This window comes from Alligator sinensis, unplaced genomic scaffold, assembly GCF_000455745.1.
Source record: "Alligator sinensis unplaced genomic scaffold, ASM45574v1 scaffold607_1, whole genome shotgun sequence".
NCBI classification, from domain to species: Eukaryota; Metazoa; Chordata; order Crocodylia; family Alligatoridae; genus Alligator; species Alligator sinensis.
The window spans coordinates 3,376,183-3,403,426 of NW_005841935.1; the positions used below are offsets into that span (position 1 = coordinate 3,376,183).

The 27,244-nt window shown below is 44.4% G+C and overlaps 1 protein-coding gene across 1 annotated transcript in view; it reads left to right on the top strand.

Moving 5' to 3' along the window:
* DNAH6 (dynein axonemal heavy chain 6) overlaps nt 1-27,244 on the top strand; it is a 282,667-nt gene that overhangs the window by 156,197 nt on the left and 99,226 nt on the right. The window contains exons 47-53 of the mRNA XM_025199101.1: nt 3,361-3,513; nt 9,678-9,818; nt 12,762-13,004; nt 13,862-14,029; nt 20,196-20,431; nt 24,193-24,454; nt 26,274-26,397. Coding sequence (XP_025054886.1) covers nt 3,361-3,513; nt 9,678-9,818; nt 12,762-13,004; nt 13,862-14,029; nt 20,196-20,431; nt 24,193-24,454; nt 26,274-26,397 — 1,327 coding nt within the window. The remainder of the gene's footprint in view (nt 1-3,360; nt 3,514-9,677; nt 9,819-12,761; nt 13,005-13,861; nt 14,030-20,195; nt 20,432-24,192; nt 24,455-26,273; nt 26,398-27,244) is intronic.

Consider the following 27,244-nt stretch of genomic DNA (forward strand, 5'->3'; position numbering starts at 1 on the left):
CCACCCAGTGCCCTGCAGTGCCACTGCTCTGCCTCTGGCCCCATGAGCCCCACCCCTGTGTGTCCGTCCCCATGCACCAGAGTGGGGTGCGAGGCCAGCGCTGCACTGCCAGCACCCTGCACCTCAAAGGAGCAGGACTGCCCCTTAGCCCCTCAGTCCCCACAGTCATGGCAGCACCATCCCCTTCTTTACAGTCAGAATTATAAGCTTAAATAGATAAAGGCATGGGGTGCTGTTGGATGTGGCAACAAAGCTGGATTCTCCTCTGCCCCATGCGCCCTCCCCCACCCCCACTCCAACCCCTCTGTCCCTGCTGCCATGGGGGGGCATGGGCGAGGATGGAATTCTGCCCCCACTTCTCATCCGGTCTCTGCTCCTTGGAGGCAGAGGGGGACAACAGGGACGGTGCTGCCATGACAGTGGGGACTGAGGGGCTGGGGGGTGCCAGGCCAGTGGTGTTGACCTCACCCGCCAGCTATGTTGCCACCATCTCCAGGGAGCAGGGCAGGGGACGGGGGGTAGGCCAGCAGTGCTGCCCCCCTCCCCCTTGCCTTCCCTCATTCTGTCCCCGCTGTCATGGTGTTACTCCGCTGGACCCCTGCCATTGCCTCCTGTCCAGAACACTCTTGAAGCACACTGATTGGCTGCTGAGACAACCAATCAGAGTGTGAATAAAGCATTATGGATAGACAGGCCGACAGACTAAGGTTTTTATAATATTAGAATTGGTATTTACATACCTGAAGCTGATTTGATTCAATCTTCACAGGTTAGTCTGCGTAGATTGAACCAATAAGCAAGTGAACAGGCATTCACTTTTGATTCCGGAAATGCAACCACATGCCTGCCATGGCTCAGGCCAGAAGCTAGGGGGCAGTAGAGCATTCCTCCCTCCTGGGCTGGAACAGATAGCTTGGGCCAAGGCTAGCCAGCCTACTCAGTTAAGCAGGGTTTGTAGAGGAGGTGCAAACCATCCTGGGATGATGGGGGATTGTGAGTTAATTTGAATCTGGAGGAGATCTGGGACAGAAGTTCAATAAACTGATTTAAGTTAAGTTAGTTAAGTCTAATACTACATTCATCCAGGTTTATCTTAAAAAGTTCTTGGCCATTTAGAAAGTGGTTTACATGCACTAAACTTCTGTTATGTTACAGATTTGAACTGGATTCTGATCACTTATACTGGTTTATGTGTAATTTCTGTTCCTATTTTAAGATGCACAAACCTTCTCCCCAGGTAACCACAGCTTCCTGCTCTTCTCCCAAGCAAAACACTGGCTCAGACTCTCCGGTTTGCTGACCTGTTTGCTCACTCCTGTATTGCTGACTTAAAATATTTGCTTAAGAAATAGTTCCTTAAGCAAATATTAGTTGCTAGGTCTCTTTTAATTATCAGAATATTTAAAACAGTAATTACTGGAAAAAATGATTTTGTATAATCACAAAATTAATAGCTTACAATGTTAAATGTTCACTGTATGATACATTACCAGTGGTAAATAGACTATTTAAGTAGGTTACTCCAATATAACTTTCAATGTTAAAAATGTGTGCCTTATCACCAGGGATCCAAGTTTTCCATTCACAATGGAAAAATGTGGCAAAACCCAGATGTTTTCATTTTAAGGTGAAGAACATGGATTTTCTCCTTTAAAGGAGAAAAACGTGGGTTTCTCCTTGCAGGCTGCCAGAATTCTAGCCTGCAAGAGGCTGGAGGGAGTGGGAGAAGGGAAATCAGGCAGGGAACACCACATGCATGTGCACATGGACACATCCAAATGGCAGCCTGGAGAGCAGCTCCCTGCAGGTCAGTCTGGTGGGGCAGGGATTGAGGCTCCCATAGTGATGGAGGGAAGGAGGCAAGGAGGTGGGCAGGACTGGGGCTGCTGTCCAGCTGGGGTGGGGCTTGGGGCCCTGGGCTATGTGCAGCTGCAGGGCCTGGGCAGGGAGCAGGATGGAGCCACAGGCAGTTCATCCGGGGGAGGAGAGGGGGCTGGCTCCCCACCACTGCAAGCACTCCTGGGGTGGGCATGGGGGGTGCATACTCCTTCAGATATGTGCACGGGGCAGAGGTGGGCTTTCTGCTATGGTCTTGGCACTCCCTGCCTGCTGCCCTCCTCCCAGGGCCTCCCCGGTGCCACAGGTGGGACCCAGCGCAGCAGGGCAGAGTGGTGCGAGGAAGCTCAGTGCCACCGTTGCAAGCCCCGCACCACCATGGCAAAGTGCCTCCTGCCCGCCCGGCAGCAGCAGGGGTATGGTGCAGAGTTGTGCCCCTCGCTGCTGCTAGACAAGCAGGGAGCACCTTGCCGTGGCAACACAGAGCTCCCAGGGGTGGCAGCACCCGGGGTGTGGGGGAGCTGGGCTCCACGCTCTGGTCTGCCACAGTAGCTGCTGCCTCTCATGGGAGGCAGATGGGGCTTGGGGTATTGCTGGTGGGGAGCAGGGAGATGCTGACCTGGGTCCCTGGCCGCATAACCCTGGCAACTGGGAGCCCCCTCTGGCAGGTCGGGGGTGGGGAGGGGCGCTGTGTGTGGGGAGTGAGGGGCACCAGCAGAGCCCAGGGGGCTATGGGTGGTGGGTGAGGGGCACCAGCAGGGCTGGGTGGGCTGTGGATTGGGAGTGAGGGGAAAAGGCATGGGCAAGAGCAGGGAACCGGCGTATCAGGGCTGCTCAGCACCACCAACCAGTGGCAGGGGACAGTCGCAGCTGGACCCACATCTTGGTGAGAGAAGCGAGTAGGGAGAGCTCTGATTTCTATCCTGCCCTGCCTTTATTTCCCTCTCATATGGGGAACAGGGCTGGCTATGCCCTTAGGGAATGGGGCTTTTCCTCATTTCTACTGATGGCGGGGGGAGGGATCAGAATATTCATCTTCAGTGTTTGATGGATTAGTGGATGGATTAGAATATTCATCTTCAGTGTTTGATGGATTAGGATTAACAGAAAAGTCGCTATTGAACTAGGAAACGTGACTGTAAGCTTGCTCAATTGTCCTGATCCTAGAGAAAATACCAGTAACCTCAAAAAACACCAATCAGTGATAGTGCTGAACAGGGAATGGATCAGATCAGAAGCTGCACATTTCTTAAGACTTCTAGACATAAGAGAAAAAACAAATGGGGGAAGACCTGTTTTTTAATAGGTAATAGTCTGACAAGATGTTTTTCAATTATTTAAAAAGTAAGCATTTTAAAATAATGTTTTTTCAGTTAAAAACATTAAACTCCTTGTTATGATGTACATTTTATGTTGTGAATTCAGTACTGTACTCTTCTTATTTTTCTAATTGCATTCTTTGGGTTTATAGCTACAGAATACAGGTTAATAAACTAACTCATATTTATAAAATCTTTCCTATAGATTGTTGTGGAGGAGTTCTTGGAAGATGTAAATAATATTCTAAATTCTGGTGAAGTGCCTAATCTGTTTGAAAAAGATGAGTTGGAGCAAGTACTGGCAGCTACAAGACCCAAAGCCAAAGAAGTAGGAATACCAGAGGGGAACAGAGATGAGGTAGAATATTCCCTGCAGATATTAATATATTGTACTAGATAGCTTGATAAATGAAAGTTATTAGATTTCTTGTTTTGGAAGAAGTAAGTATAAGCATTTTAACACATGCCTTATCTATTTCTTATCATCTAATCTGGAAAGAAGAGGAAATTGCATTTGCTTTACACTTGGGGAAGGTCAATTTGCAGGTCTTCTAATGAGTGCTGCTGCTCTGTCGTGTATGGAAAAAAATATTTATGTTCTGCCCTTGGAGACCAGAGTTCAGCCAGGGTAGGTATGTGGGTATTTCAGAAGGGCCAGCAAACCATGTCATCCAAATGAATTATTGAAAGCATCAGTAAGTAAAGATTGCTGATCATTTAGGAAATTTGCACTTACAGTTTTTAGTACCAGAATTTAAATTAGCGCTTTACCTTGTGAGAACCACTTCTTTTCAGCATGAAAGAGCTGATGAAGGGCATCTTGGGGTGTCTGTATGCGTGCTCTGGGGGTAGTGGAGGAGGAGGGGGCACTTTAATTACAGCAGCTCTTGGGAGCTGCTTTAATTAAAGCACCCACAATGTCTTGTGTATTCAGCATCCCGCACTTCAAAACGGCTGCAGGGGCGCTTTAACTGAAGCTCATTCAATGAGCTTCAGTTAAAGTGCCCCTGCGGCCATTTTGAAGCATGCGGACACTGACTGCATAAGACACTGAGGCTGCTGGAGTGTGATAATTAGATTAATTGAGCCTGCTACAGTGCATCAGAGCAGGGATCCTGCACATCTACAGGCATGCTGAATGACCACACAGCATTTCAAAAAATGAAAAACAAATCCATTGGATGGTCTTTCAAGAAGTTCCCTACTTTATTGGTTTTGTGAAGAACCTGACAGGTTTTCTCAAATAAAGCTTTCTTCCGTTCTGCTTGTATGCAGCAAACATGTTTTATGGCTTCTGTTTCCTCTGATCTGTTTGTTTTGTTCAGTTGCTGCTGCGTACCTTACTTGAGTGGGAAATTGGAAAGGCAGACAGTTTTTGACAAAATCTTGATTTATCTGGGCAAACCAATCAGTAGCAAGGAGCAATTACTTCTCTGAATTTAGAACATCCAGAAGAGAGTGGCAACTTGTTCAGTGTCCTTTGCAAACCATGTAAGATTATATTTCTATTTTGACACACTATTGATCACAAACCTCTTCCAGATGTCTACTACACTAAAAGATAGAAGAGAAAAATATCATTATTAAGTTGGGCTTTGCTTTATTAAAATATACACTTAGCTATATTTATTACTTTGGCCTTAGTCAAGCACCAAGATTTGTAAACAGTATCTTTGGAAGATCAGTTCAGAAGTAATCTTGGTTAACATGACAGTAACAGTAGTGAATAGTACACATCTGAACAAACAAATGGATGAATAAAAACCAATTAATTCAAAATAGAAACTTTTTGAAAAACAGGTTGGAAGACAGAAAGTTGTGATTTTTGTGCCCAAATGCTGTGCAGTGAGCAATCATCCCCTGCAGATCTTTTCAAATGTAACTCCTTCAAAAGCCAGAACTTTCAGGAATCTTATCCTAATCTCATCTTCCAAAATAATAGCTGCTGAAGCCTGTTGTCTCTTAGATCCTTTCCCAACCCAGCTAACAACTATTAGGGCCAATGAATCAAAATGAAGAGTTCAGGTAGATTCCCACTTTCCTCTGGAAAATAGCTAAGGAGTAGCCACTTCATCCCAGGAATGTGGATACAAAGGATCTTTCAGAATTTCTAGATAAATTTTCTCTTATACAGTGAAAAACAAAATCATCATGATATGTTTCAGGTGATGAAGAGAATAGAATGAGCTTTTTTCTAAAACAAAAATTAGTAGAGGTGCACCAATACATTGGTCTGATATCAGATTGGTACTGATATAAAGAAAATTGTCTGTATCAGAAATCAGCCCAATGCAGATGATAATTTGGCTGATAAATGCCGGTGCATGTGCGCAGCCACAGGGCAGCATGCAGGCAGCGACGAGTACAACCCAGCAGCATGGAGAGCTGTGTGCAGCTGGTAAGTCCGTTGTGGTGGAAAGGGAGGGAAGAGGCATGGGGGGACAGATCAACGCCCCTCACGGTGAGTGTGGGAGGGGGCACGGGCAGACACTGCCCAGCCAGGGTGGGGCGGGGTGCGGGAGGGCAAGGGAGGGAAGCATGTGTCTCCAGATCTGCACAGGGTGGGGAGGGCAGGCTGCAACTCCAGGCTGGAACTGGGGCTGCGCCAGGCTCTTCTCAGAGGGTGGCTACAGAAGGGGCTACAGCCACCCTAAATTTCACCATAGCCCCACTCCCAGTGCCATTGCTGCATGCCCAGCACAGCCCTGGCTCTTCCCAGCACGTGGGGGGAGGCGAGGGTTGAGCCAGGAAGAGCCAGAGCTGTGCTGGGTGCACAGTGGCAGTGCTGAGAGTGGGCTATGGCAAAATTTGGGGTGGCTGCAGCCCCCACTGTAACTGCCCACCTCAAGCCCAGCCCCCACCAAGAAGAGCCTGGCGCAGCTATGGCTCCAGCCCGCAGCTGCAGCCCATCTACCCCACCCTGTGAAATCCTGGGGCACACATCCCCACTGCCATCCCAGGGTGTGCGCAGCAGCAGGAGCTGCCACCCCCTCACCCATGCCCTCTCATGGAGCCGTGGCTTCCTCCTGCATCCTGCTCTGCCCCAGCTGAGCAGCGCCTGCCCCAGCCCCTGCCCAGTCCCTCCCTCACTGCGGGGGACATTGATCTGGCCCTCTCACATGTCTTCCCTCCCCCCTCCCCTTCCACCACAACAGACTTAGCAGCTGCATGTAGCTCTCCATGCTGTATCGGAAATCAGATTGGTATTGGCCAATATGCTTACTTAAAAACCAGCTATTAGTATCAGCCCCCAAAATCGCTATCGGTGCACCCCTAAAAATTAGTAAAAAATAAAACATTTGTTGACAAAGTAAGAACAGTATGTGGTAATGAAATAAGTGGACAGCTTGATTAAGAAATCAGATATCAGAGCAGAATGAAAAAATAATTAGAGAAGTTTTAACATATATTTAATAGTTCTTGGCTCCTAAAATACTGTTCAGAGTGTTGGGAAAAAGGACACGTAAGATCACAAATTCTCTTTCTTAAATAGATCAAATAAAGGATCTGTGGATTCATAGAGGTATTTCTTTCTTTCACTTCCAAGTCTGGCTTGTGAAGAATATATGAATAGGTGGAGTGAGAATACTACTCTTTGCTCTCTCTTGGTTATGCAGACCTGTTTCCATGTTTTAATACAGGAATCTTATTCCCAACCTCAGAAAAAATGAATGTATCACAACCACCTTTGTCATGGTCAGGCCGCAGTTGGAGTACTGCATCCAGTTCTGGGCGCCGCACTTCAGGAGGGATGTGGACAACATGGAGAGGGTCCAGAGGAGGGCCACCTGCATGATCAGGGGGCAGCAGGGCAGACCCTGTGAGGAGATGCTGAGGGACCTGAACCTGTTCAGCCTCCACAAGAGAAGGCTGAGGGGGGATCTAGTGGCCATTTACAAACTAGTCAGGGGGGACCAGCAGGCATTGGGCGAGTCCCTGTTCCCCTGAGTGCTACCAGGAGTGACTAGAAATAACCGTCACAAGCTGGCAGAGGGTAGATTCAGACTAGACATCAGGAGTCGCTACTTCACAGTCAGAGTGGCTAGGATCTGGAACCAACTTCCAAGAGAAGTGGTGCTGGCTCCTACCCTGGGGGTCTTCAAGAGGAGGCTGGATGAACACCTTGCCAGGGTCGTTTGACCCCAGTTCTCTTTCCTGCCATGGCAGGGGGTCAGACTTGATCATCTGCTCAGGTCCCTTCCGACCCTACCAACTATGAAACTATGGTCTCTTGACTCCTCTAGATTTTAGGAGGCTTCTCCTGGCAGACTAGGAATCCCCTTCATTCTTTGTATCTGCCATTTTCTGAGTTCAGGATGTATACTAAAAATTCTAATGATCCTTTTTTAAAAGTGGTGCTTAAAAGTGCTTCTCTAGGCAAAGCCACTTTTTGAACTGTTAGACCTCTTTATTTCCTTTGGGTAAAAATTTATAAGCTAAATGAGTATAAGATCTATGATTATTGTTTATTAAAATCTCGACTAGCAATTTAAAGATTTTCTTCATGTTTTCTCTGAGAAAGTAATTGTTAGACCAATTCCTGAATTCGTGACAGAGGTCATTTCTACTTTTCAGTCTTGATTCTCCACAGCCTTATACCAGTACATAGAGGGTATGAAATATCACCAAAACAGAATAGTCATATTTCTTAGCTACTTTATGCTCAGTAATTCAGTCAATGACATTCAAGGTACAAGGCCATAGATAATCATGTCCTTCATTTGAACCAGAGTATTGATTCACTTTCATTATTTTAAAATCAGGTCATTCAACACAGAAACTGGTGCAGAACCTCAGTTTTCACAATACGCAACCTCAGAGGAGGTCAGGCATCTTGTCATTCTTCCATGGAGGTTAAATAAGAGGCTTGAATGTGTCTTAGCCATCTTTCTCTAGATAGATAGAATTGGTTATTGAAAAGCATGAAGTGAACAAAGCTGAATGTGAGTTGAATTCCATCTCTGATAGTCTCAGTTATGTTTTCTCATAATGATAACCCAAATCCACATTTTCCCATGATTTAGGTGAAACACCACTAATATAGAGATATTTATATACTAGCAAATTGCCTATCAAGAATGAGGGGGCAAGGGGTGGGTGGGAACAGAGCCCCGCATCCTGCCCCACGCCCCTCCTCCCCCCGTGCATCCTGGCCTGCCCCCCACGTCCGGGCCTGCTCCCTCCCCACAGCTTGGGGTCTGGCTCTACCACCATTGGTGCTTGGGGTCTGGCTGCCCCCCTGTCAGTGCTCGGGGTCCAGCTGCACCCCACTCCACGTGGGGTCTGGCCCTGCTCCCTACCCCAAGTCATCACTCAGGGTCTGGCTGCGCCCCTCCCCCCCGCCTATCGCCATTCGGGGTCTGGCCGTGCCTCTCCCTGCCACCTGTAGCCACTTGGGGTCTGGCTGCACCCCCCCCCTCGTCCCACCACCACACACTTCTCTGGCAGTGGTGCAAACTGGGGCACGTGCAGGCAATCGCCACTCACCCTCTCGGCAACACATGCTCAGTTTGGCAAAAGCATTATGGACAAACAGGCAGGCTGACACAGAGACTAAGAATTGTATTATATTAGAATATAGTAATGTTTCATTTTAATCATGGAAAAATGAGGGTTTGGGGTTACTTTTTTTTAACTGAAAATTGGGGATTTTTAAAAAAACAGGATCCCTGATGATAACGTTCACTACAAAGGTGCCGTGTCTACATGAGACGCTGACTACACAATCATTACCGTGCAGTCATTTAGTACTTCTATAAACAAGTACTAAATGAATGCACAGTAACCAGAGATACTGTGCAGTGACGTCACTGAATGGCTTTTAAGTGATACTGACTGTGTAGTAGCTCATTACTACTGCATGGTAGCGTCAAATCATGCTTTGTGCTACGTGACTACTGTGCAGTAGCAATGAGCTACTGTACAGTCAGTGTCCTGGCCAGGAAGAACCCATCATAATGATTTTTAATAGTATTGGAAAATTTTACTGTTGATGATTTTTTTTTAAAGCATTATATTCCAGCTAAAATGTTTAAGCTTTGGAATGACTTTGCTGGCTATACAGCTCTCTTTGGAGCATTAAATGTGAAGGCAGGACTTTTCCATGAGTTAATCCTTTGGAGGTGGTTAAGCAGGATGAGAAACCAAATGGTCGGAAAAGAATGTTTTTCTCTTTTAATAGCAAATATGAAAATTCAGGCTTTAGGCAAAATTTTATAATTTTTGCTGCATTTGAAATGGATTTGGCATGTTAAAGTAAGCATGCAGGGAAATGAATTATTCATTTATTATTTTGCCAAACCTCTACAAACTAAGTAACCTAAAATGATAGATTTTTTACCTCTTCACAGGCAATATCTGAGACTAGCCACAAATTTTAGACATATAAATGGCCTGTTAGTCATTTAGCCAAGGCAGGATTGTTGCCCACAGTATATGACTGGGCTAGATTTCATTTGAACGAATAATATCATCATAATCTCTTTATTTATCTTGTAAACTGTTGTATGTGCTTTTCAACAGGTGTTTCAATTCTTTATTAATCGAGTTCGTCAGAAGCTGCATATTGTTCTCTGTATGAGTCCCGTAGGAGAGGCTTTTAGAGCACGATGTAGGATGTTTCCATCCCTTGTGAATTGCTGCACCATTGACTGGTTTGTGCAGGTTTGTACTAGCTAAGCTGCAAAAAGTACTAAGTCAAAGATCTCTGTATATTAAACATTTATAATACATGCTCTAGATTATAAACAATCAGGTAAATAACTAACCTCCTGAATGTAATCCAGGATTATTATAGCCCATGACTTTTTTTCAAAGATATTTAATTCGAAGAATCTTACTGACTACAGCATACTGAAAAAAGATTGAGTGTTCCACCTGGCTAATGACATCATTGGTTCTTGGCCTCTCCCTCAGTTGAGACATTTGACAAATAACTGAGACATTTCAGGGTTTTATACCACAGTGGCCACCCAGAGTTCTCATTCTGACTCCCTGACAAGAGTACCATTGTTCAAAGTAACCCATTTTGAAAGTGGAGTAAGATTAGAGACGGGCAAAATACAGCCCACGGGCCAGATCCAGCCTGCCAGGTCATTCTACCTGGCCTGTGGGGACCCTAAAAAATGTAGAAAATTAATATTTATCTGCTCCTGGTTGTCCGTCAAAGATGACAGGAGCCAGGGGCAGTAGGACCCAGGGGGAGCCAGCAGCAGGATGCAGACCAGCCCTGCCCCACCTCCAGCTGTTTCCCTGCCTTCCTGCCCCCGCACTGCTCCACCAATGGCTCCTGGCTGCATCACTGGACTGCAGGAGCACAGAGCCCACACCAGTACCATAGAGGGGGGTGTATATGTGTGTGTGTGTGTGTGTGTTGTGTGTGTGTGTGTGCATGTGTATGTCTGTGTGTGTGTAGGGAGGGACTGTGTGTGTGTGTGGGTGTGCTCGTAGGGCAAGTCCCACATGCACACCGCACTGCCAGACACGCAGACCCCCACACCGACACCCCCTCACTCATGCCAGCTGCCCTCCCTTCCACACACAGTTCCCCACAAACCCCATACCCATCCACATATCCACACACACACCCACATGCTCCCTCACCCCACACACCCCACACCTATCCACCCCCCACAGAACCACCCATACCCTTCCCCACACCCCACATACCCACACACCCACAGCCCCCCACAAACTTATACCCACTCCTATGCCCCCCACCCCCCACAGTATACAAGAATAAGACTTAATTTAAGTTATTGCGCAATCACCTCTATGTACACTACACAAACGCATGTAAATCAGGACAAAAATATTTTTTTAAATCAGATTAATGAATGTTGTAGATGTTTGATTTTTAGAATATAATTTGCTATTTTTCTGGTTCCAAGACGGCAAAATCCCCTTGCTGAAAGGAGTACTTGCAAGGGCAAGGGGTGGGACTTCTGGTGGCAAAGGTCAGGGGTTAGGGGGCAGGACTTCCAGTCACAAGGTGGTGACCAGGGGGCAGGGTGCTTGTCAAGGGGCACGGCTACCCATGCAGCCCTCAACTGCTTGCCAAATCTCAGTAAGCGGCCCTCTGCCCAAAATAATTGCCCACCCCTGTGTAAGATTTCCGTTTAGTGTGAACTAATCACGTTCCAACAGAAGTGGGCTAGTGAGCACCTGCTGCTGGATGCTTGGTCAGTGCTGAGACTGTTCAAACCCCAGCACAGCTCCCACCTTTTTAACAGTATCAGGACTTTCCAGTACTGTTCAAAGGGCAGAGTGGCTTCCTGATGCCACTTGAAACATTTTGGGTCCAAGCAGCAGTGGCTACTGCTTCCTCCCCCTGCCATTTCTTGCACAGTCCTGCGTCTCCCCAGGACTGTCTTAAGGGGGCAGGGGGCATTTTCTTGTGGTTTAAACCATCTCCAGGAAACCTGGAGACACTCCCTCATCCCTGCTTTCAATGTCCTGTATCTTCCTGGGACTGTGCAAAGAGTAGAGGGAAGGCCTGTGGAGGAAGGGACAAGAGGCATTGGAGAGCAGTTCTCACCCTGATACCTTTCAAGGAAGGGGGAAGGTGCTGGCCTTGGCAGCAGCTGTTTTTCAGCAGCTGCCAATTGACTATTGACAGCCTGCCCACTTTCAAGGCAGGGGAGAGGGTAGGTTGTCTATAATCAGGCTCCCCTGGGTGAAGGGGAAACCAAGAAGCAGTTCTCTGTCACCCCTGACTGGAGAGCTTTGACTGTGTAGCTCTCCAGCCAGGGGCCTGGAATGCCTGTATGATTCTCTTCTTGCCACATTTTTATGGCACTGGAAATTTTTGAGGGGTCACATTGAATACCTGTCCATAACCTTTGGCTGTTTGAAGACCTTTAAAACCCCCCCCACCCAAAATGGCACTTTAAACTCAGTGCGTTCCCACACTGAGCCCAGTGCATGCCCAGAAGAGGCAGTGAATTAGCTGGACCCAGCTTGTCCAATGTTTGTATCGATCAGGCACTTTAGTGTGGCTTTTTGGCAGTTTCATATAATAGCTAATTGAATCAGCTTTAAAGAAAAGCACCAAAAAGCCTTGCTGAAGTGCCCCAATCTACAAAGATGCTGTGGAACTGGGTCACAGTAACGTGCTGCTTCTTCCAGCAAAGGACAATATTTAATTTTATCTTTTTTGGGGGTGGGGGTTATGTCTCCAGGCAGCCTATGTGTCTAGTCTTGTAGGCAGAGCAGCAGTTCAGCAATCTTTCTTAACCACTGTACTCCTTGACTAAAAAGTTGATTAGGGATAGGGAACAGAAGCAAAAGTTTCTACCCACCATAATAGCTCTCTGCCTGCAAATCTTTGTTTTGTCATGGGATAGAATTCAAAGTTTGCATGGTGTGTAGAAACATCTAAACCCATCCCTCCCCCACCAAATCTTCTCCAAAGGCACCTCTTCAAAGTAGCAGCAGAACTGTAGACTTCATGAAGCCATTTGAGAAACTTTGTAAGTATAATTAATTTTTCTGTAATGGTCCAAAGAAAATCTATATTTTATACAGAGAAGTTATGATATGTAACTACAAATACTGATTTTGAAATAAGTGAAGAAATAAGTCATATCTTCTTTTTCCACTTTGCAGTGGCCCAAAGAAGCACTTCTTTCCGTGTCAAAGACATTTTTCCGAAATGTTGATCTTGGAAGTTATGAGATGAAAGAGAAGCTATCAGTAATGTGTGTAGATATTCACATGAGTGTAACTGAAATGGCAGATCAATATTATGCTGAGCTGCGGCGACGGTATTATACTACACCCACTTCATATCTAGAATTGATCAATCTCTACCTGACAATGCTGACAGAAAAAAGGAAGCAGTTGGTTTCAGTAGGTTTCATATTATTCAACACAACCTTTGCTATATGTTTCAGAAATATTTCTCACTGTCCAGAGATTTTGTTTATTATTCTTTCTTTGCAGTGCTGCAGCTCGAATTGCTTTATTCATTAATTCAATAGCTTTGTTTTCTAGTAAGCCAACCTAATTTCCTTCCCTAGTACCAATTATTAGAGGAAGGATTTGTTAAACTCTAATTTACTTTTTACTTTTATGCAGTTTGTTACCTTTCTGTAGTTCATTCAACATTGAAAGTGGGGAAAAAACAAGTCATTTCTCTTTCTGCTTCTCTTGCCTTAGTCCTATGCTGTAGAACTTGGGTTGCAAACACTGCAATAGAATGTCTAACTCCAAACCAAAGAAAACATAAGAGAAAAAAATTGTATTTTTAAATACATCTTGGAGATATTTCTAATAATATCCATTACTATCATTTTTTCTAATATTTAACAAAAATTAATGTTGAACCTATATTTATGGGTATGGCTAGTTTATTAGTTTATTCTAATTACAATGGTTTTTATTTTATATTTTTCTTATATTTTTATAAATACTGTTACATCCATATTAACATATTTTTTATTATACCACACCTGGAAAAGCAGCTTCCATTGTAAAAATCAGAAATTATTACAGGCTGCACAAGTTGGATGAAACTTGCCAGAATTTAAAAAAATATCCTTGAACTTACATTTGGCATGTCCATGTTTGAGAGCTTTTTGGAATCCACGTTTGGAAAAAATGAAGAATTTTTCCAACTATTTGAGTTGGTCTAATAAAAGATATTAGATTTACCCAAAGAACCGTGTCTGCCAATAAACATCTGATGCATTCTTACTGTACTTTAGGCTCGGGATCGTGTGAAGAATGGTTTATCCAAGCTATTGGAAACAAATGAGCTTGTAGATAAAATGAAATTGGATCTCTCAGCTCTAGAGCCAGTCCTGAAGGAGAAATCTGTGGATGTCGAGGCTTTGATGGAAAAATTAGCAGTGGATCAAGAAAATGCTGATCAGGTACAAATAATTTTCTTATAGTATTTATGATATAACGTATGTGACTGCTCAGAATGTCATTGAATAAAGTAGTTGTTTTAAGAATTATTAATAATAGACTCTATGTTGTCCTGTGTTTAATAGTGTGGAAGAGAAAGGCCTAAAAGCATGGGAATAAACCTTTAAAGGGAGTACATACTGGCAGGGAAATATAGTTAAACAATATTATCTCTTGCTCTGCTCTTTCACCAGCACAAATTTCAGGCCAGATCCAAAGCAAGATATGGGTCCCTTCAAGTGACAGGCAGGAACAATTATAGGTTTTTGTCACCCAGAAATGGGGGCTGGGTACATGAAGCCCTTCAGAAGGGTAATCCAAATAAACCATCCAGTTCATGGAGAACTGCTTGCCTCTATCCACTAGAGAACACTAAGCACATGTCTAAAGCTCTGCATCTTTCCAGAGCATAGGTACTTGACTCACCCTGCAGGCAAGCCCACCATTTAGGTTCCAAAAGCTCCTGAGAGTGCCCTAGCCAGTAGGCTACAGTCATGGTCTTTCTTGCTTGAGATCTCTCATGCACCTTGCATTCCTTTCTGTACAGTGGCCTTGCTTCAACAGGAAGGATGGGGGCCCTCCCCTACAATTAGATGATATAGTCTTGCGGTGAGGATATTCCCTTGGCAAGTGTGGGTTGACAGTATGAATCCCTGCAGGCTCAATAGGGCACTAAACCCAGGACTTGCACTTCATGGGCAAATGTCCTAACCATAAGGGCATTGCATAAGAGGTGGGCCCAACCACCTACTGCTTTGACTATGCTCTAAAAAGAAAACAGCTACTGGCTTCAGTGCTGAGAGGTCCAGTCTTACTACTTTTTGTTAGACAAGCTTCAATCATACTGACAGAGATCAGGCCCTTCTAGGAACTTTAGTGCTGCTTTTTGGATGCCAGTAAGATACAGACAAGAAGCTAGATACTAGCTGTTCAGACTAGAAGTTGTGGTGCAGAAGCAGAACTGCAAGTGCCTAAGGAATTTTCAGGCCAATGGGAAGCCCCTGTTGAGTCCGGCTTCCCTTGCGCCTAGGCAGCATCATGGAGGGGAAGGGGAGCGTCATTGCAATTTTGGACTTAGGGGCCTAAAGTTTGCTTTAGTCTTGCTTAGCTTTAAGAATTATCAAAACTGCTTCTGGATTACAGTTCTCAGGATAAAATTCTCAGGATTACAGCTGCCAAGAGGAGACCAGTGGAAGTTCAGCACTGCACTCTGTCATGTTGCCAGTGGCTGGCTAGAGATTTCTGTGGCTTGGCTTGACCTGCATATCCTTGGTCTTTGCTGACCATTGTTTCTCAAATGTGAAATTCCTTCAATTAAACACACTGTGCATGTGTAAGAATAAGTGAAGCTACTGCATAATTCTGAAGCAGCTGACATATGTTAAATTAAAAGCGTGACGGGATCTGATCCCTGGTCCCAAAAATTGCACCTCCTGCCATGCCACATGTATGTGGCAGGAGGCACAATTATGGGATCAGGGATCAGATCCTAATCATTCCATTTTGCTGGTGCATGGGGAGCCCGGGACCATGAACCTGGGCTCCCTATGTACTGGCAAGTAGCATCCTTGGCTTTCATGCTCTCCCCCACTCCCAACCAGGTTGGTATACAGGAGACAAGGGCTTCAATGCACTGTCCTGTCTGGGAGCCCAAATCAGTTGGTGCTGCCAGCTGTGGGACCACATGGAGCCTTTGGATTCTGTGCACTTCACTGGCTGGGAGTGCTGATCAAGGCTCCCAGCTGTAGAACTACATGGTGTTGCCCCCTTGTAATATGACCTGGTAAGTGGCTCCTTCAGACATTACAGCAGTGACCTTCAGTGGTACCAGCCTCAGATTCTCTGCTGGGTGTGTGGGATGTTAGTTTCTGGTTTCCTTGTTGTTTGAACAAGAATTCCAAGGTTGCTCCTGTCTCCCCAGGGTGGCAATGCAAATGCACACTGTCTCTTTGTTTGTCCAGTACTTCTGTAACTTTGTCATCTCAAACTGTCCAATCCTCAAGTTTTAGCTCATCTTTTTAGATAAGGTACTCCAATCCTATTCCATTTTTGGTTCCTTTCCTTCTAGAAAAAGTACTGTATCTGGTTAGCCCACTGTTCCAATCACAGCACTCAGTTTTCCTAGTGCCTTATAAGGAACTCCATACAATTTGATTGCTTAGTTTCGGGAAGGCCCAAGGTTATCCTAAGAGCCTGAGCATAACTCAGCTTGCCTGCTACACTCCCTTCCTTGATCTCCCGGAATATGGTGGCATCGCATAGGTATTGGTTGACCTCTCACATGTGACTCAAGGCATGTGGGTTGCTACCACATCGGAGACACATCTTCTCGTGAGCAGGCCATCATGTTCTGTGTGGAATTATTTTATGGGGAGTTTCGGAGGAGAGCCTTTAACTCTTCTGCCCTCATGAATTGGATAATTGATAATAGGATTCTCAGAACTAAGACCACCACAAGGGGGTGTGAGGACACATTGAGGATGTGGTTCACAATGGGTGACTAACCAAACCGAGTTTTTTATCAGTGGTGTTGAGTGGTATCTTTAATATCTTGGAGGACTCAAACAAGTTTTCTTTGATTTTTGGATGATAACAGAGACTTTGTTAGCTGTATTTTGAACTGCATTGATTTTCTGTAACAGGGTCAGATCTTGTAGGACTGAATCATTTTGGGGGACCAGACATGTTTTTGGCAATTTTACCCTTTTTATACAATGGGCAGTGCTTTCTTTGTTGTTTTAAATGGTACCAGTGCCCCTTTGTTCTGCAAGTTGATGGAGAAATGCCCTTTCTCTGCAAACAGCATGTCTGGTTTCTATTGAGGATCCCATCATTTCACTTCTTGTTTTAGATCTTTATATAAATTTTAAAAATTAATAAAGCTACAATACATTATTATTTCTATTATAAAAAGCTAAAATACATATTTAGCACAAACAAAGCAAAAAACAAAAAAAACCCAAAACCTAAAGGACACCATTAAAAAAAAATACAAGAAAAATAAACTGTTAATCAAGCCTTCTTCGTTTTTGGCATGGCTGAACTCTTTGAGGCCCTGGAGGCAATGCTCCATGTGACCCACCATTTTTCATAGCCACTGTGCAGATATTTCATAGCCTATCAAGAAGTTCCATTTATATTTACATAGTTAGTATCATAACCACTTATAACAATAACACTGCATAAATGCAGCCAAACAAACAAGACAATTACTATATATAATACAATCAAGCTTGATTCTTCTTTATACTAAGCAAACTTCTTGATGCTTCAGTGGTGGTTCACCTCCTGCAAACCACAAAGAGAAAAAAGGGAGGGGCTCAAGCCCCTTAGGTTAGTTCAGGTCATGGAATCACTTTTGACACTGGCTGGGTATGCCCAGAGATTCCCCTTCTTGCTCTTTGAGGCTGCTTTTTAGCAGTTTTTTCTTTGTTAAAGATAGAGGTTCTCCAACATGTACCCTGCCACACATCTTTCCTCCTTGGCCTTCACCAAGGGTTTTTCTGTTGGGGTGTGCTCCCCCTATCCTTCTCCCATCAAAGGGTAACCCACAAGGCAATGGGAGCCAGGGTTTTCTGGCGCCCTGTACTCATCTTTCTCTGGGGTGGCAATACGTGGCATTTTGTAAAGACTACCCTGCCACAAGTAGCTCCATCACATTAACCAGTCCCAGGAAGGTGTAGTTTTTAGGTCTGACCCAGGACTAATTTCTAGGCTTTCCTGCCTTGGTTATTTTTACTTTCCATGGGAAACTAGTTGAGATTTCAGGGTTTTCGCTCTGGCAGTTTTAGCAGTGGTCTCTTTTAACCTTTTGACCTCTTTCGGACTCTGCCTCTGGATTGCCAGACCCCTTAGGTTTCCAGCTGTGTCCTCCAGACTTTGACCCCTCTCTGGCAGCTGGCCCTGTGAACACTTGCCTCTCCGGGGCTGAAGACCTCTCATCAAATCTTTCTCTCTCTTGGCTCTACTTTGAGCCTCTGGACCTGTTTGGTATCACTCTTTTCAGCAATTCTTTGAAATTCCCATACTTTCTGAACAAAACATATTATGGGTTAATACATATTTAAAGCTTTGTGTTATCATCAAGATTGTATCTGACATTTACCATAGAACCTGTGTGCCTCTTTAGATGGGATATATACCACCAGAAAGTTTTTTTTTTTTAATATGCTGGCCAATTTATAACAAATCCTTTAATGATTTGAATTGCAACAGGTAGACCTGTTTTAAGTTTACCATAGCTACCCAAACAACACTGTATCATTACTGAACCAAATTTAGTTTTGATTTTTAACCATTTTTTTAAACACAGAGGTTCTAAGTTCGGGGAAGCCTCAACGTGCAGGCTTTTATTTCCTGTAAAACAACGGGTTAATGCAGTTTTTCTCACACATCCTACTATGTTGGTATTGTAAATAGCATTTACATACAGATTTTCTTTATAACCTTAAAAACATTTTATCAGTTGGTTTGCTAAAAGCATACACATTATTTTTCAATAAATGTCATTTTGCTAATCAAATGGAATTTACAACTTACAACTTTTAGATGAATTGCTGTCCTTTGTTTTAAATATTAGAACAACTTTCCAGTCCAAACTGTATGGAAGTGTTCTGGTCTGGGATCCACAGACAAATTCAATTTTAGAGAGGATATTATTAACAATTTTTTTCACATCTTTATAATATTCATATGCATGTAAAATCTTAAACCAAGGAAACAACAAATAACAAGACAATAAGACAAACAATATAAAATAGACAAAACAATTTTGTTATAATAATAAAGCCATCGCTTAGGTGGCACTCACTTTTCCTAGTGCCTTATAAGGCACTCTGTACAATGTAACTGCTTAGTTCTGGGAAGGCCTAAGGTTATGCTAAGAACCTGACCATAACTCAGTTTGTCCACTACACATGGGAGTCAAAGGTTCCCATGCCCTCCTGCAGCTAGGAGCACTGATGAGGTGACTGGCACTCCTGCCCTCAGGAGCACACTGGAGTCTTGGATGGCTCGGGTGTGCTCCTGAGTCTGGGAGCACTGGCCATACATTCAATTTATGGCCTGATGGGAACCAGCCACAGAATTATTACACATAATTTGTATAATAACTTTATTCCTTATTTTGTCATGCCATTAACCGAATGAATATTTGACTGGGTCACCACTTAAGACGTGATTAACCAGTTAATCAGGTCTTAAGTGTAACATCTCTCAAGGGCCTAACTGACACATTTTATGTAAAACTGTAAAGGAAGCAATGGGGGTTAACAATAGGTCTGTGCAAGGCTTCAGACACAGCGTCAGATCCGGAGAAGCTTCGGATGCTTCGGCATCCAAAGCAGCATGTCCAGATAGAAGCACTGGCTTTGTTAGGTCTAATTACCTCTATATCGAAGCGGTTCGGAGCTTCCAAAGCGCTTTAGAAAAGCTTCGAAGCCATCTTGGAGATCCGGCCATAGGGTATAATGGGGAAACAATTAAATATCTAAAACTTTGTTGTTTTTTGTCTTATTTGGATGAAATTTGTAGGGATTGTAGTCTCTGCTGACAGCATGAACCTGCCAAGTTTAAAGAAGATTGGTGCAGGGGTTCTGTGGGAATTGCAACCCAAATTCTTGAAAGCAAAACTGATGTTACCTGTATGTGTTACATCACAGGGGGGTGAAAACTGCGAGGATGGTAGCCCTCGCCAAGGCCACAAAGTCTGCCAAGTTTCAAGAAGATCAGTCAGAGACAGTCAATTGCACAAGCATCCATGTCATGAGTTTTGCTTGTCTGCAGCTTGAGGTGCAGTTCCCAAGCCCCTGCACCTATCTTCTTGAAACTTGGCAGACTTTTTGGCCTCACCAGGGGCTACCACCCGTACAGTTTTGACCCCCCTGTGTTGTAACACATACACATGACATGAAGTTTGCTTTCAAGAATTTGGGGTACAGTTCCCCCAAACTCCTGCACTGATCTTCTTGAAACTTGGCAGACTTCATGTTCTCAGCAGGGGCTACCACCCGCTGCCGACTCATGCAGGCCTAGTTAACAAGTACATTAAAGTAGCAAGTCAGAACAAATACAATTTTTAAAAAACATTATCGTGTTTTGCAAATATTTCATTGGCCATTTACTTTTCAGGTTCGTCGTATTGTTCAAGAAGATGAAGCTGTTGCAAAAGTGAAAGCAGAAGAGACTCAGGCAATAGCTGATGATGCTCAGCGAGATCTGGATGAAGCCCTGCCAGCTTTAGAGGCTGCAAACAAAGCTCTCGACTCCTTGGATAAAGCAGATATCTCTGAAATTAGAGTTTTTACCAAGCCACCAGATCTTGTCATGACTGTAATGGAATCAATCTGCATTCTTCTGAATGCAAAGTCAGTCATTCAGTGCTCTTAAGTTCCTTTAATTTGTTTTGATTTACCTTTATTTTTAGACTTTGATTTTTTCCAGGACACTTCCCTAGTAAAATGCTTTGTATGATTCTAATTACCTCTATATCAAGTTCACACATTAACAGGATGATGTTAATGTAGAGCATATCCTGGGCTGAATCAAGGTGTGGGCATATAAATAAATTACTACAAGGTAAAAAGGGAATGAAGATTTACTGTGTCAGTTGCTGTTTTGCAGCTGTTCATTTGTATGCTCTTAACCTGGTATAGATTAAAGCTAATAGTATCCTGCTGCTTTTGTTGAGGGCTAAGTTATTGCAGGTTGGTTTTTACTTATCACAGGATTAAGAGCATTTACTTGGGCATTTGCTGGGTATCAGTAGACTTGCTGTAAATCCCCACTCTGCCCCCTTTTAACCTTAGTAAATTGTTTATATGCCCTTGCTCTCCAGCTGTTGTCTCCTTGACAAATACACCGTGACCAAAAGAAACTTGGGGGTCTTGATTGACCACAAGATGAATGTGAGTCACCAATGCAATGCTGTAGCTGGAAAGCAAACCAAACTCTGACATGCATCCACCAGTGCATCTCAAGCCAAACAAGGGACATCATCCTCCTGCTCTACTTGGCCTTAATGAGGCCGCAGCTGGAGTACTGTGTCCAGTTTTGGGCCCCTCACTTGAGGAGCGATGTGGATAAGCTTGAGAGAGCCCAAAGGAGAGCCACCCACATGATCAAAGACCAAGAGGACAAGCCTTATGAGGAGAGGCTGAGGGACATGGGACTTTTCAGCCAGGAGAAGACAAGGCTCAGGGGGGAGCCTTAGACTGGACATATGGAAAAATTTCTTTACAGTCTGAGTGTCCAGGGTCTGGAACAGACTCCCGCCAAAAGTGGTGCAAGCACCTACTCTAGACTCATTCAAAAGGTGTTTGGATGCATATCTTGCTAGGATCATTTGATCCCAGCAGACTTCCTGCCCATGGCAGTGGGGCTGGACTCCATGATCTCATGAGGTCCCTTCCAGCCCCTAATATCTATGAAAAAATAGCTCTCTGGCTACAGTGGATATGAAGTTTCAGTAATATCCACTAGAGAGAAGAGTGCTTAGTAGAATGCTTTGTTTAACTTCGGGGGGGTGGGGGGGAGGGAGGTCCACACTAAACATCTAATAGACCACATGTACATATTTTTTCTCTTAACTGGGGGGGTGGGGGTGGAGAAAGGATAAATTATAGCTACATGACATACTTGGTTGATTCTTTGGTACAAGTAGTTGGTACATGACGGCTTTAATGTACTTGGGCCACATTCTGCTTTTTGTTCTAAATGAGCAATTATCCAAGAGCGTGAGAATGTGCTGATATATCTGAAGAAGAAGAAACAACTCGTGTCCCAAATCTGTTTACAGATTGATTGAATTGGTGAAATGTTATAACAAAAAAAAAAGAAATTTATAATGATCTAATGATGGTAAAGAAAAGCATTTGGTATGGAAAACCACATTTTTAGAAGCTGAAAGTACCACATGTCACTTTTTTCCTTTTTACACAATATTTGATTATTTTCTGAGTATCATGGAGGTTTTTTATTCTCAAGCCGGTCTATAAAGAAACTATAATTGTTTTGATTTCTTTAATACATCAAATGTAATATTAATTTGAGATTGACTTGCTTTTTAATGTCTGCTTTCACATCTGTTTTAAAAGTCAAGTTATTTCTCAAGTAGCTTTTGAACCACTGAATAACTACCATTTTTATCAGTTTCTGTTGATAATTTATTCCTTGATTGATATCAGCTACAGGAGCCCTTGGATAAAAACCTAAATTGTTTTACTTCTCTTAATTTTAAAGCTACATTGATTCACATAATCTAAAAATTTGCCTAAATTAAAATCTCATATATAATATAATATATTTTTACATAAGGGCCAGGTGGTAATATGACCACATGTAACATCTTTTTACTAGCATTGCTTCATATGTGCCAATCCAAATTTTTAAATTTTATATGAATTTCCAGGAAAAACTAGACTCCATAAATTCATTATAAAAAGAGTTTAGTTATTTCCTTGGTATAGGACCAAATCATAGAGGAAAATCATGTGGTGATGAAAGAGAGAAACAGGGCCCAAGTTTTTTGACTAAAAGACTGTTTAAGAGATTAAATTATGAGGGGTGCACCAATAGAGATTTTTGGAGCCAATACCAATAGCCAATTTTTAAGGAGGTATATCGGTTGATACCAGTCCAATTTCTGATACACAGCCCAGCAGCTTCAAGAGTAGTGTCTGGCTGGTAAGACTGTTGTGATGGAAGGGGAGGAGGAAGAGAAGGGGTGTGGTAGGGGGCAGATTGACGCCCCTTCAGTGAGGGAGGGAGTGGGGCTAGGGCAGGGACTGGGGCTGGGGCAGGCACTGCCCAGTTCGGGTGTGACGCTTGACGGAGCCACGGCTCCTCCAGGGGGTGTGGGGAGGGAAGGTGGCTCCTGCCCCTACGCACAGCCCGGGAGGGCACAGTGGGCACGTGCCACCAGATCTGTATGAGGCAAGGGCGGGATGCTGCTGTGGGCTGAGGCTGGGGCTGCACCAGGCTCTTCCCAGAGGGGGCTGGGCTGGGCTCAGCTGCACTCAGGGCAGGGAGTGGCGCCGCTGGGAGCAGGACTACGGTGAGGCTGCAGCCACCCCAAAATTCACCGTAGCCCCCCAACCTCCCCCTCCCAGTGCTGCTGCCCACCCCTCTCTGAGTGCAGCCTAGCCCAGACCCTGCCGGGGAGAGCCTGGTGCAGCCCCGGCCCCAGCCTGTAGTGGCATCCCACCCTGCCCCGTGTAGATCCGGGGGCACCACCCCCCATGCCCTCCTGGGGTGCATGCAGTGGTGGGAGTGCCCCCACCCCTGGTCCCTGGACAAGCTGTGGCTCCATCTTGCACTCCGCCCCAGCTGGGCAGTGCCTGCCCCAGCCCCACTCCCTCCCTCACTGTGGGGGCCTTGATCTGCCCCTCTCTCATGCCCCTTCCCTCCCCCTTCCCCTCCCACCACAACAGACTTACCAGCTGGATGCAGCTCTCCAATCTGCTGGGCTGTGCTTACCACCTACATGCTGTAACTGCACGCATGTACAGGGCATTTATCAGCAAAATTATTGGGTACATCAGGCAAAAAAAGCCAATTTCCGATATAGTCAATTTTCTTTATATTGGTGATGATCTGATATCAGACTGATGTATTGGTGCACCTCTACAAATTACATATGCAAGGCTGTTGTTACTTGGCTGGAACTTCAGTACCAGCAAGCTATAGGGTTCATTTTGCTAGGAAAGAAGGAACTTTGACTGCATGCCTTTGAAATATCATTATAGATCAGTTTAAATCCAGGGAGGTGCTATAGTTAAAGTCACACTTTCACAAAGCATTAAGGTCCCAACTCTTACCTTATTTAGTGCAGCAGATTTACAGTCTTGTTGCACATAGCAATTCTTAGCCTCTCTCTAGAAAGGACTATCACTTTGCTTCCAAGTGTCATGAAGTGGAAGTCTATGCTACACCATTAATTGCATATGATACAGAAATTTAACTCATGTCATGTTGTTTTTATCAAGCGTGGTTGTGGTGAAGCACTTCAGAACCTTTTGCAGAGCAAAATGACTTTGCCTAAAATGTGTGACTTCAGATTATGTAACATTTTGCTTGCAGGGCAAAGCTTTCTAAGATTCTGTCACTCTTGTTTTTTTTAATCTTTCAGGCCTGACTGGGCAACAGCTAAACAGCTCCTTGGAGACTCCAACTTCCTTAAAAAACTTCTTGAATATGATAAAGAAAATATAAAGCCACAAATATTGTTAAAGCTTCAGAAATATATAAATAACCCAGATTTTGTGCCTGAAAAAGTAGAGAAGGTGTCAAAGGCGTGTCGGTCGATGTGTATGTGGGTGAGGGCTATGGATTTATATTCACGAGTTGTGAAAGAAGTTGAGCCAAAAAGACAAAAGTTTAATGCTGCACAGGTAAATGCTACACCTTTCAAGGCACTTTGTCATCTCCAGTGATTGTATGGACATTATTATTATTTGCATTATGATCATGCCTAAGATCACTGGTCATAGACCAGGATTGTTTTACATGGTGCTGTACAAACTGAGATCAAAAAGTTCAACCCAGTTCAAAGAGCTGGCAGTCTAATAGGACTTTGGCAGATGTTACATGTATGGTGCAATTATTGTGTTAATTGCACCATGCCACATGTTCAGCCAGTTTATGGCTCCATAAAATGGTATCATGATGTACTGGGAGTAATGAATGGGACTGCACAAAGGGCAGCTAGCAATCAAGATGGCAGCTGGTCCCTCATTCCTCCTCCCTCCCCGGGCCTCCCTGCCAATCGGTGCTGAGGGGCCAGGCCTCTGCCAATCAGCACCTAGGGGCAGGACTGCTGTGAAATGCCTGCAAAATTAGCTCTGCATGCAGGTTGCAAAAATCTTTTGTTTTGCCGTGATTTAGGTAGGTCCCTACCTATAAATTCAGCAGTGGAACACTGATGGGTTACCACATGACTGTGTGTCCACTGAAAATGGGATTCTTGTGACTCAGGAGCAATGGTGGCCACTGATGAATGACCCCAAGACTAAGTGAGTGCTACTAACAGACAATACCAATACTTTTCCAAGTACCCAGCCACAAAGATATTCCACAAAACAGCAGAACATTTTTGCTCTCATAGCTGGGAATTGAACGTGTAGCCTGTTTTGTGTTCCAGACACAAGACTGCCTCACTAATGCTGACAATCAACTGATAGTCAGCATTGTCACCCCAGGGCTGAATGAGGCCGAGGCTGTCTGGAGATTAGCTGATTGCTAGCTTTGGATGTGGTAGCCCCATATCTGGAACCAGGCAGCATAGTAGGGACAGGTCTGGGTCCCAGCCAGGACCCTGGGCTGCCTATACCTGATCTTGATGCTCAGCTGAATGCTGGGATGAGACACAGGGCAGTTCCAGGGTCCAGATAGAGTTGCCCCCTTCCCGATCCACAGGATCAGGCTGAGGTTAGCTTCAGCAGTTGCATAGTTGGAAACTGAGAAATGTTATGCCCCATCTCAACCATTGCAGCTGCTGTCACGCCACACATGCATAGTAGGATGCTCAGTTGGCATGGGGCAAAAATCCTTCAGATCCCAATCATGCCATTATTTTAATAATTGCCATGACCCATAAAATCTTTATAATCCAGGATGTTTCTTTTAGCACTGCTGGTCCAGTCAAACAGAAAATAACCTTGTAAGGTGAATCAAACCTCAGCTTGAAAAACTACTGTTTGTTCCAAGAATACATGTCCTCTTCCTCCTGCTCATTAATGCTGTATTAAATGTTAGCCATGTAGGCTCTTCATTAAATAGCATAGACTTCCCATATGGAGCAATCAAGCACTTGTAAATGGTACAGGCAGGAAGATTCTCCAGGACTGATTAAGCCCAACTTATCCAGGGTGACTTTTCCTAGATATATGGTCCAGATGAGACTTTCACCACTACTGTATTCCTGTGGTGTCAAAATTAAAACTAGGGACAAGACAGACTAGTGGGCTTGACAGTTTCTTGCCATCTTTTCCAGAAATATGGACACATTCATGAAAATTCAGTTTTACAGATAAGTCAATATTCTACATCAAGGACAATTGGGTAGACTCCTCATTTATATGCAGCAGCAAAATAAGCAATCTGTTTTTCAAAAGCATGGTTCCTAATGCTCCATTGATTTTTGGCTTTTAAAAAAACCAGTTAAACCCCTGTTTAAACAACCTAGCTTATATGTTTGCCTCATGCCCCTAGGCTGAGCTTGATGCTACAATGGCTACCCTTCAAGAGAAACAGAGAAAATTAAGACAGGTGGAAGAGCAGATACAGGCTCTGCAAGACCAATATGAAAAGAGTGTTGAAGAAAAAGAGAACCTTGGTAGGTGATTTCTCTCAAAAATATTAAGTAACTAGATTAGTGTTTCATATTCATTCTTCCATTATACAAAGGGTGGCCATACATCCTGGTTTGGCCAGGACAGTCCTGGATTTTGTAGGCTGGTTTGTGAAAATTGAAACAAAAGTCCTGGAATTGCAGGGGCGCAGGTCACAGTCCAGCAAGGAGGTGAAGCAGCATGGTGCACCAGGCAGGCACTGCTGCTGCTGCGAAGCAGCAAGGCAGGTGGACTGGAGCAGGCACCACCCCACCCATATGTGCCCAGCCCAGCTCTTCCTCAGAGGCAGCTAGAGATGGGGGGCAGACTGGGCACCCACTTTCCTCTCACACAGCAGCAGCGGTGCCTGCCCACCCACCTGCCTGACACACCGTGCCACTCTGCCTCCCCACCAAACAGTACCCCATGCTCCTGCCTGCCTGCATCTGCTTGCAGCAATGCCACTGACTTGGTGGGGGGTAGGAGCAGTGTCCTGCATTTCCTTAAAAATATGGATACCCTAATTCAGGGGTGGGCAATTATGTCTGGAAGGCCACTTAACAAGTTTTGGTAAGCTGTCATGGGCCTCATGGGAAGCCCCACCCTTTGACAGCTATCCCACCCCCTGGTTGCCATATACTATAACACCTACTATAATATATTTTATTATAAAAAATATTTGTCATGATTTGTGTTTGTGTACTGTATATAGAGGGGATTGCATAATAACTCAAAAATAAAGTCTTACTTTTCTATATTGTGTGTGGGGTATGGCTGGGGTGGACATGTGTGTATGGTGGGGGGTATGTGTGTATGTATGGTGAGGTATGGGGGGGTTTGTGAGGGGGTGTG